The sequence below is a fragment of the Silurus meridionalis genome, chromosome 17 (genome assembly GCF_014805685.1).
Source record: "Silurus meridionalis isolate SWU-2019-XX chromosome 17, ASM1480568v1, whole genome shotgun sequence".
Lineage (NCBI taxonomy): Eukaryota > Metazoa > Chordata > Actinopteri > Siluriformes > Siluridae > Silurus > Silurus meridionalis.
Genome location: NC_060900.1, coordinates 19,929,210 through 19,940,788, shown reverse-complemented (window position 1 = coordinate 19,940,788; position 11,579 = coordinate 19,929,210). Strand labels below are relative to the sequence as shown.

At 35.0% G+C, this 11,579-nt stretch overlaps 1 protein-coding gene across 1 annotated transcript; it reads left to right on the top strand.

Annotated features, from left to right (window-relative positions):
• The first annotated feature begins 7,038 nt into the window (after positions 1-7,038).
• Positions 7,039-11,312, top strand: LOC124400258. The gene is made up of 8 exons (XM_046871960.1): positions 7,039-7,075; positions 7,600-7,677; positions 8,629-8,967; positions 9,247-9,324; positions 9,437-9,550; positions 10,605-10,700; positions 10,813-10,865; positions 11,157-11,312. Exons 1-8 carry the CDS (start codon positions 7,039-7,041, stop codon positions 11,310-11,312), a joined length of 951 nt encoding a protein of 316 aa, XP_046727916.1.
• Positions 11,313-11,579: the final 267 nt, after the last annotated feature.

The following is an 11,579-nucleotide window of genomic DNA, read 5'->3' as shown; positions in this document are numbered from 1 at the left end:
TTGTATTTCTTCATATATAAATACATGAAATAAATCCTGGAGCAATCCAGAAATGTAATGGGTTAAAAGACACATGCCACATGAGTTTATATTTGAAATGAAGATATATATGAATGAATTAAGATATCATGAAAAATGAGCTTGTCATACCCAAAACTACTCTAGGCTGTAATTGCTGCCGAAGTTGCTTCAAGTAAGTATTGAGTAAAGGGTCTGAATACTGTACATATGTACGTGTGATGTTTGTTTTATTTTTGTCATTATAGGGTACTGAGTGTAGATTAATACAATAAGAAATCTAATTTGAGTGATTGTGTTATCAGGCCAAAAAAAAAAAAAAAAAAAAGTGAAGGTGGTTAAATAATTTCTAAATGCATTGTATGAACACACATACAATATTACTGCAGTTTTATAGCAAGAAAGTCACCTGACCAAATTCCAGCAGGTTCATCACTCTGTAATAAACAGTGTAGCAGCACACCTAACTGAATCTATTTACCACCGTTATGTGATGTTATACGATTAAACAATTATTATGGTTAAACACAATTTTTGTTCTTTTTCATAGATTGTTTGTATATAGTTCCTGTAAATTTTAATTCGTTTTGTCTGCTAATATAAACATGTGATTTGCCTTGCAGAAGCACCACTATCAGAGCTTCTTTTGCAAAAAATTACAGCATCAGTCCAAGCAGAATGGGAAATGCAGCAAAGCATGAGATGCTTTTATTTTTTTTTGACTAGCCCATTCCTAAAGCAAAATATATAATTTGGTGTAAAATCTTATCCCTGGAACATTAGCCTACAAACTAGCAACTGAATATTAGTTCATGTTTATGTGAAATATACCAAAAAGGTGAATTAAGAAACACTTACCTGGCAGAGTATCCACAATTCAAGATAGTAGTCTTGGCCAGTGGGGGCTGTTTATATGAACTCTATAAAGTCCCTCCCTTTTTGGAAAGTACCAGAGATTGTGCTCAAGTTAGTTTCACTTATACAGGAAACAAAAACGAATATGAATATGAACTTAATTTTTTACAAGGAAATGATTCAACAAAAATGTATAATATTTTGACAACATACTGTATATTAAAATATACACGTATGTTATTTTAATATTGTAAATGTATCTAGGTATTGAATTGAGCTGTTGTTAATCAGTAAATTATATATTATAATCAGAATATATTCTAGTTATAAAAGAAGCATCATTATTTTGGAAATGCTTATTTATTTTATCTGTAAACAACTTAACTTAATAATAAACCATACCATATTATTTAAGATTTAGACACCAAAAACAGTTAATTTATTATGCTTGCTAAAAAGCTTTTAGCTGCTGTTAATTTCAATGAGTCACTGTGAATTAGTGGCAAAGTGCTTATGTACCACTTTATATATAATTGCAATCCTTCACTGTGGGCATTATCAGAAATGCCCTGTTACTTATTCCACATGCAATGGATCAATCAGAATTATTTTATATGCTCTTAAATAAAAAAACTTTCTACAGTACATTATAAGAAAATATTCAAATTGCGCATAATAGCTTATTAGAAAAGAGGAAGGCCAAGGAGGAGGTTCATGGATGTGGTGAGGGAAGACATGCAGGTAGTTGGTGTGAAAGAGGCAGATGTAGAGGACAGGGTGGTATGGAGACGGATGATCTGCTGTGGCGACCCCTAATGGGAGCAGCCGAAAAAAGAAGAAGAAGAAGAAGAAGAAGAAGAAGAAGAAGAAGAAGCTTATTAGAAGTTCAGTTTAGCCATATTAGTACAAACAAGCAGGGTCTACAGGATGAAGTCTTAAGAATTTAAGAGTTAAGTCTAATTTTGTTCTTATAGCCAGTGACCTGCTGATTAACTCATTAGTCCTGAATAAGTGATTGAACCATGCACATTCTTGGGCTGGGGAAGCTTAATCAGATCCCAGATTACAATGATTTCTATAAAATGGAAAGTGAAAGTGTGGTGAATAGAAAAATATAGAAAAGAAAAAAAAAACAGTAAATGATAAAATTTTTGAACAAGTTAACTAATTTAGATTTACATTTAAAAAAGTAAGGGTAACGCACAATACGGTAACAGTAACGGATTTACTTTATTTACAAAGTAACGTGTTACAGTATTAGTTACTGTCACGTAGTTACTTTTGACAGTAACTAGTAATGTATTTTACGGCATTTAGCAGACGCCCTTATACAGAGCAACATACAAAAGTGCTTGAAATCTCTAGTAATTAATAAATCTACACTGGTACGCCAGATTACAAAATTAATATAAATATAACCCTAGAATGCTACAAACTTTGAAAGTGCTAATTTAAGTGTTTCAGTAAGAGGTAGGTTTTCAGTCGTCGCTACTAAGTCAACTCCAATCACATCATCAAGTTTGCGGATGACACGACCGTGGTGGGTCTCATCAGCAAGAACGACGAGTCAGCATACAGAGAGGAGGTGAAACAGTTAACAGTCTGGTGTGGAGCCAACAACCTGTCTCTGAACGTCGACAAAATTAAAAAGATGGTTGTTGAATTCAAGAGAGCACAGAGTGAACATTTTTTTTTTGACTCATGCGGATTCTTACACACAGCAGATCCTTCTGTGTCTCCAGAAACCAGGAAGAATCAAAGCCCTAATGTTACACAGCTTCCCTATGCAACAGCAAAGATACCAAGTTCTGCAGGGAAAGAACATAATTGCTTATTCAGCATGTTCCAGTTAAGAAAACTCTTTATACATTCTTCCTATTAAACACCTAGAAGCATCAAGTCAGATTGGTTTAGAGTGATTCTATATGTTATTAGTTCTATACAGATTTGGCATAAAGCTGTGCTGTGTTCTTTTCATTCTCTACAGAAAAAGATTATTCAGCACACACATCACTTGTAAATAACAAGTTTTATCTCAGCAGCAGATAATGACTACAGTTTATATTCTCTTGTAATGCCTCACCAAAAACAGTAGCATATATGTCTGTGGTGAGGGGCTAGTTTTATTTAGCTGATTAATGCCTTTACACTTATATTTTCATCTATCAAGAAGAGATTCTTGACATACTATGTGATATAGATAATGTTTAAAACAAAATGTTTAAGCTACATGCAATGATATACATAAAGACTTTTAAACTCCTAAAGGTTCACTTATTGTCAGATTTATCTTGGAATGAACATGTTATGTGCATGTTGAAAAACATTGTTGATAGTTTTCATACTTAAGCTGTGAAAGGAACATTTTTAAGAGCTCAACACAACAGCTTTTATGATGCAGAAGCCACTTTAGTTTTTGATTCTGAAAATATTATTCAGCTTGTTTTGTTATTTATTTTAGAAATCCTTGTGATATATTCAGTTACTTTTGAATGAAGTAACTAGTAACTGTAACTAGTTACTACTTTTTAGTAATTAGCACAACACTGGTTAAAAGTGTGTGTGATAGTAGTTAAAGGCCACAAGTTCACATTATTATATTAACACCACAGTCCTATAATCTTTCCCTTTCACTTTTGCAGATACCCTTCTATCACAAATCACTCTTGCCACTCTTCTTCACCCACTCCCCCCTGCCTGCACTATTTTCTTCACTTCTCTAATACACTCTCCATTACTTTGCACCGTTGACCATCAAGTATCTGAACTCCTCCACCATATATGTTTTGTTAAAAGCAGGCAAAGTCTGTCTTCCTTGTTCTGAGGTTTCTCTTGAAGTTAATTTGTCAGCATATATAACAGGACACATAGTGGTGTAGTCTGTTCAGTCCATACTCTTTTCTAGTGTGTTGACATGCGAGCGCAGTGCTCACAGTTCCCTCGGGAACCGACTTATTGTGCTCCGCTTTCAGGCAAGCCGAGATATAGTGGGGGCAGGGATGAACACACAGCCGGAAAGTGTGCTTTGATTTTTTGTTTGCCTTCATATTTTTTTGACAAACAATGACATGAAATACACACAAATAGCTTCATGAACAAACAGAAGCTGGTTACACCTTTAATAAAAGTGAGTAAGCCCTGCCCACAATTCACACCTCAAGTGAGACTGAAACTAGCGTTGATTAATTACCTGATAAAAGTAATAAGCACAGACCAACACTCTGGAATCAATTGAGTTAAGTAGATAACTGATTTAAGTAGCTATATTTTCTGCTAAGACCTGATGCGAAGACCTCATGAAGACCAAATGAATTAGATTTTGTCTTGATAAATACAACCATATAATTCAAAGAAAGTTTTTCAGGCATTTTCAAACAGTTGAAGATTACATTTATAACTGAATTTCTAGTTTCATAAATGTAACAACTAGATTTGACCGAAAGATGGCAGTATATACATTTCTGATTAAAATTACAGAAAAATCAAGCTAAAAAGTATCAAATTTTTCCCCTCACACTGTTTTGAGCTTGGAAAGAAGGTTGATGTGCAAAAACACTGCCAATATTTAATTATATTTATATTAAAATATTTTATTAATGCTGATTAACATTAAAGCCATGTAATCACAGTATATGTTTAATCATACATATATATATAAACGTCTAGAATATTTTATAATATAGTTTTTATGGTGGTTTAACAATTACACTTTGAGTAAAAATATTTCAATGCATTCTTTTTCTCTTAGTTCTGATATGTGTGACAATGCAGAGCAAAGCTGAATGTGCTTTTACTGGAACAGAAGGAAGCAGTGTGGAAATCTCCTGTGAATATTCTGATAAATATCATTATTTACCCTAGGGGTGTAATGGTACTCAAAATTCACTGGAATTACTTTGGTTTATACAGTGCCCTCCACAATTATTGGCACCCCTGTTTAAGATGTGGTCGTGGACTTCTAAAAATTCTCCTTTTTTTTAAAACAACATAGAACCCAAATGCAAAAAAAGAGAAAAATCCAACCTTTCATTTAAGTACATAACTTTGGTGGTAAAAAAAATCATACATTTAGAAAAAAAAAACTTGAAATCATGTGTCCCACAATTATTGGCACCCCTAACAATTCCTCTGAAAAATTTTATTGTTTTTTTTTTTTTATATATTTTTCTGTAGTTGCTAAGGTTGGTCAGGGTATCTAGGGACTTTTAATTAGTAATTCATGATTTCCTGTTTCCTGGGGTATAAATATGACGTGACACAGAGGCCTAATTCTCTTACCCATTTGTCAACATGGCAAAGACAAGAGAACACACCATTCAAGTAAGGCAGATGTGTGTCGACCTTCATAAGTCAGGCAATGGCTACAAGAAAATAGCCACTCGCCTTAACTTGCCGGTATCTACAGTCAGAGGAATCATTAAGAAGTTTAAAACAACTGGAACAGTGACAAACAAGGCTGGAAGAGGTCCCAAGTTTATCTTGCCACAACGCACAGTGAGGAGGATGGTAAGAGAAGTAAAAAAATTTCCCAAGCTCACCGTCACAGAATTGCATCAAAGAGTGGCATCTTGGGGTCACAGAGTCTCCAAAACAACCATCAGATGCTCTCTACATGCCAACAAGCTGTTTGGGAGGCATGCAAGGAAAAAGCCTTTTCTCACTAACACTCACAAACGTAACGTCTGGAGTTTGCTAAGCGGTACTGGGACTTCAACTGGGATCGTGTGCTTTGGTCAGATGAGACTAAGATTGAGCTTTTTGGCAACAAACACTCTAAGTGGGTCTGGCGTAAAACAAAAGATGAGTATGCCGAAAAGCACCTCATGCCCACCGTGAAGTATGGTGGAGGATCTGTGATGCTGTGGGCCTGTTTCTCTTCCAAAGGCCCTGGGAACCTTGTTAGGGTGCATGGCATTATGAACGCTTTGAAGTACCAGGATATTTTAAATAAAAACCTGATGGCCTCTGCCAGAAAGCTGAAGATGGGTCGTCATTGGGTCTTTCAGCAGGATAATGATCCAAAACATGTGGCAAAATCTACACAAAAGTGGTTCAGCAGTCACAAACTCAAGGTCCTCCCATGGCCATCTCAGTCCCCAGACCTCAACCCAATCGAAAACCTGTGGGGCGAGCTAAAGAGAAAGGTGCATAAGAGAGGACCCAGGACACTGGATGATCTAGAAAGATTGTGCAAAGAAGAATGGTCAAAAATCCCTCTCTCTGTGTTCTCCAATCTTGTGAAATGTTATAGGAGGAGATTAAGTGCTGTCTTGTTGGCAAAAGGAGGTTGTACAAAGTATTAACATCAGGGGTGCCAATAATTGTGGCACACATGATTTCAAGTTTTTTTTTTTTTCCTAAATGTGTGATTTTTTTACCACCAAAGTAATGTACTTAAATAAAAGGTTGGATTTTCTCTTTTTTGCATTTGGGTTCTATGTTGTTTTAAAAAAAAGGAGAATTTTTTGAAGTCCACGACCACATCTTAAACAGGGGTGCCAATAATTGTGGAGGGCACTGTAAATCATGGTTTGGTTTTGGTTTCAGTAGATCTAGGGGGAATGAATGCAAAGCATAAAATTGCTCGTCATTTTTTTATTAACACAGTTTATTATTATTAACATTTGCGAACATCGACATTTGTGAGCATCTTTTGTGAACATCAGCATTTTTATTTCAAAACAATTTGAAATAAAATGCCTGATGGTTAAATAATATATAAAATAAAAAGAGCAGGCAAAAAAGTGATTTTTAATGCCTGTGTAATCTTTCTTACATCATTAAATACTAAATACTGTTTGAATCAATATGTTTATGTTTAGGTCTAAAAATGAAAATACCATTTTAATGTTCATGTAAAACTTGCTGAAACAACAAAGATACACAGTTTAGTCAGAGTGTTGATGTATCAAATGTTTTCGTTTCTCCTTCCTGTGGTGACCACATCACTGCTTCTGACTCCTTCTCATTGTAAAGACCCTGAACTGATCTTTCACAGCTTCACTGCTGACTCTTGCATCATTCAGCTCACTTCAAACATTATTTGAAGTTACCATTTTATAGGTTGAGGTTTTAGAGGTAAATGACCAAAAATGTTATATATATAAATAGGTTATATAGTACAGTTTACTGGGTTTAGAAAGAAGACTGGTGATGCAGAAAACAATGCAAACATTTCTAAGGAATCTGTCCTTTATCCAAGGTAAGTGGATTACGTTGACTTTTCCATAACTCTGTTGCATTGGAAAAATATGGAATTATAAAACTTGTAATAATATTGGTTGCTTGTGAGTTTACAGTTGTTTTACTTGTTACACTTAACAATATAAAAGAGATACAATATTAATGAGGAAAAGTGATGCCTATTTACAGGGGTGGACTGGCCAGCTGACTTTCTTTTTTGGCCCATAAAAATCAGCCTTATCATCTTATTTTCTGATTATTTATTTGATGGGTTTTGCGGTTTTGGCGGTGTAATGTATTTGTCAAAAAAGTCGGCATATTTTTTATATTTTTTCCAGACAGACCGGCCCATGAGACATTTAATCAGCAACCCATTGGTTCTTTTCTTAATTGACATTGGGCTGAACCAATCATATCTTTAAACAACCCCGCTTCTGGGCTCTGTTCGAGCATGCAGCGTATCTGTCAAAATAGTAAGAGAGAGATGAAGCTCTTCAACGCTGTAAAATGTGTCGAAATAACAGGTGTTTACTGCCACATCAGGACCTCCATCAGCTGCCGTGGCAGCCATAGTGGTGGCGGTGGCAGCACCGGCACGCACAGTGAGGAGAATAAAGAGAGGTAGAGAGTCGAGGGAGAAGTGAGTGTAGAGACTGGATAAGCAGAACTGGGATACCCTTTTATAAAACTGAGGCAAAACCACAAAATAATGGTGATAGCACCGCAATAAATTAATTGCACGATTAATTTAGTAGTAGCCATGCTATAACGTCTCAGTGTTGCCATAAGGTGGTCAGAACGACTAGACTACACAAATCTTTTTCAGTTTTTGATGTTTACCATTTGAGCTAAAAGTAAAAAAAAAATTCAGTGTCTCTGATACATTTCTTTACTATTTAACATTATTTTGTTAATTAACATTAACAGTGAGTCAGCAGACAGTCTTTCTGTTTTGTTTATTATGGGTTAATAAGTGAATTGTGTATTTTTAGGACCGAACAATACTGCTTATGGACAATATACAGAATTAAAATTTAGACACCGACAAGACTGTATACATAGTGTTGTTATGCAGGGGCAGCGTTGTGTGCATCTTTTATCAGAGAATAATAATGCTGCACCTGACTGCATTATGTTAACATAAACTCACCCCATATTGTCTCTCCTCATGTCTTTTTGAGCCAGGTTGAAATAGCATCCCCAGATGAGGAGGAGACATTCAGCGAGAGAGAGAAAGACATAAATTACTTTGTCCGTCCTACACCTTCTGTCCTACACCTAGATTTATTGTATTTTTATATTACATTTTTTTTTTAGAAGTTTTTAATGTGTCAGCTCTCACTCTTTCCTACCCATTATTATATTGCTTTAGTGCTTTATGGAATAGGGGTTGGTATACATATTCAAGAGCATGCAAAGATGGGTAGTATTTGTGATTGTATGTAGTGGGCTATTTTATTTTGGCCCAGTCCAGCCCTTCCTATTTAAAACATTCTTTAATGTAATATTTCACTATTTTTTTTACACATCTTTGTTGTTACATTGAGCAAACATGTACAATGTGTGTTTTAGTTCTGTTATGTGTGAAAATGAAGAGCAAAGCTGAAAGAGTTTATACTGGAACAGAAGGAGGCAGTGTGGAAATCTTCTGTAAATACCCTAATGGATATCAATATACACCCATGTACTTCTGCCGTGATCCATGCACCACTTCTGAAGTATTAATTACATGTAAGAAAGTTGATATAGTCGTCACTAAGAAAAGATACAGTGCGGTAAACACTGCTTCTGCACACACCTTCTCTGTCACCATCAAACACCTCAAATTAAAGGACTCCGGAGTTTATTACTGTGGTGTGGATACATGGGGCTTCGACAAGTTGACTAAAGTAAAGCTTACCATCAGTACAGGTACACATGTTAAAATGTCTAACTTTTAAATTAACCTAATATGTATGGATGTGTTAGCCACAGCAGTTTTATTGCCTCAACTTATAGAATTTATACACAATATGTTTAGTAATAGTGTGTTTCTGGCAATGAAATATGCTTGTTTGCCAAAATTATGTGGCAACCACTCACAGGCAAATTTTGCTTGTGGCCTTATTGTAAAACTCAACTCAAGAATTACTGACTTACTCTAATGCTGTTGTATATATTTTTGTTTCATGTTGATTTTCCACATAACAGCTGCAACTGTGTCTACACAAGTTCCACTGTCCAGGCAAAGTTTTAGAATTTCCACGTTTTTCCAATACCCTCACAGAGGTAAAAATGAGGTCAAATTTGAAAACTTTGATAACTCACTACGTTATTAAAGATCATTGTTAACTAAATCATTTTGTACAGATTTGATTGTTTAATTGTTATTGCTTTTCAGATCTTTCCACAGCAGTTCCTACTGTGTCTACACTTGCACCAGAAACCAGGCAGAATCAAAGCATTTCTGTTACACAGTTTCCCCCTGCTACAACAGCGATACCAGGTACCACAGGTACAGAATATAAATGCTTATTCAGCATGCTTCAAATAAAAAAAAACCTTAAAATTATTGCCTCTTCCTATTAAACACCTAGTAGCATCAAATTAACCTGGGTTAAAGTAATTGTTTAATCTATACAGATTTGGTTGTTTTACAGTGACAAATTAGATCATTGTCTCAGAAAAGAGAAAATATGAATTAATTTCTTTAAAAAACTTGGGCAAGTGTAGATGTTTATTGGTTTTCAGATAGTTATATTTATAAAACTCAATATGCTTTAGACTGGGAGACCAGTGGCTCCCTGCAGCCTTGACAAAATGGCCAACAGATGTGAAAATAAAGACAATAAACCATACATCACATACCCACCTTGACCCACGAGTAGCTGATATTGAGGTCCAGACTCCTGCTCTCGTAAACTAACTATGGATAATTCTAAAAAAATTTAAAAATCTCGGATGAAATCAAAGTATAATTCTGCATTGACAGATTTATTCGCGTTCACTGTTAACGATGCTGGGTTGCCAGCATGCTAGATTTGTGGTGAAAAAGCACAGAAAGCTGCTTACAGACAAGTATATATATTAAATAATAGTTCATTCAAGTATCAGAGCATCTATTCTGTGACACCACCCTCTTATTGCCAGGCAACACACCCATGTCTTGCCAGGGACAAAAAGTATAAATTCTAATATCCAAATACAATGGAAATCACACTAGTGTGACTAGTGGTGCAACTAGACTACCTTACATCTGCTTAAAACAACAAATTGTGTTCTATTCATCTAAAGGTCAAATATGTTTTGCAACTCCAGGCAAATTTTATTTGGTGGGAAAGGGGCCAAAATGGCTTTTTTGGTCGCAAAGGTTGCAGACCCCTGCTTTAGACCAGCATGAGTCAGTTCTTTTTTAGCATGCTTTAATTTTTATTTATCTGCTTAGAAACCAAATCAGATCCCTAGATAAATATGTTATTCAAATCAAGTTCCTCTTTTATTCTGTCAGCTCATAGCCATCCAAAATGACTATTTTCAATGGTTGTTTCAAATATGTATTTTCTTAACAGGGCTACTACTTGTTTTTTGCGGAGGGATGATAACGCTGTGCTGTGTTCTTGCAGCTCTTGTGGTTATCTACAGGAAAACATCAACAGATATCACATGTAAGTGAGAACATTTTGTATAGAAGTGCACCACCTATCTATAACAGAAAAAGATATGATGTAATGTTTTTGTTGGTACTATATGTTAAGCATTTAATTTCCTGTTATTTAGCTTTGAAATTGGCAGCTCCTGGAAATCAAGTTACACATCTACCAACTGATCAGGTATGATCAATCCAGAGTACTGAAGCAGAACTATTTTTTGCAACAACAAAAAACAACAAATTTTTACAATACTGTTCAAGGAATTTTTTTAGCTTGTTCATTAGAATAAATATTTTCAAAAATAAGCTTTTACATTTAAATTTTATAGTGTTTATTGTTTAAGAAGCATTTTGGTATTATTATTATTTTGGAGTACTGTTATTTAAATTTAGTATTATTTTGGAATTTAGATGCAATCTTTAGCTTTGGTTCAACTAAACAAATGCCATTTATCTCACTATTTCTATCAAGGAGGACATTGACCATGTGTATGATGAGGTGTTAGCTGTGTATAGTTTAGCTGGTCCTGCTATTGAAGATGATTCTTCAGTCATCTACAGCACCATTCAGTTCCCTGCTACAGCAGACAGTGTCTGCAGTCCATACTCCTTTGTAGCTCCTCACTAAAAATAGTTGCAGCACCCTATATACAGTATCTCACAAATGTGGGTACACCCCTCACATTTCAGCAACCATTTTAGTATATATTTTCAAAGGACAATACTATATAAATTAAACTTGTATATATTCAGAGTGGTAGATGTGCAGCTTGTATAACAGTGTAGATTCACCATCCTCTAAAAATAAATCAACACACTGCTATTGTTGTTAAAATAACTGGAAACAAAATGTACACTCTAAGTAAACATGCCAAAACTGTGTCCAAAGTGTCAA

Bases quoted from the DNA above. Each gene is read 5' to 3' on its own strand.
- LOC124400258 (XM_046871960.1), top strand. From the start codon at position 7,039: ATGCAAACATTTCTAAGGAATCTGTCCTTTATCCAAG. The intron at 9,325-9,436 runs GTAAAAATGAGG...ATTGCTTTTCAG, and splicing joins TTTCCAATACCCTCACAGAG to ATCTTTCCACAGCAGTTCCT. The intron at 10,701-10,812 runs GTAAGTGAGAAC...CCTGTTATTTAG, and splicing joins AACATCAACAGATATCACAT to CTTTGAAATTGGCAGCTCCT.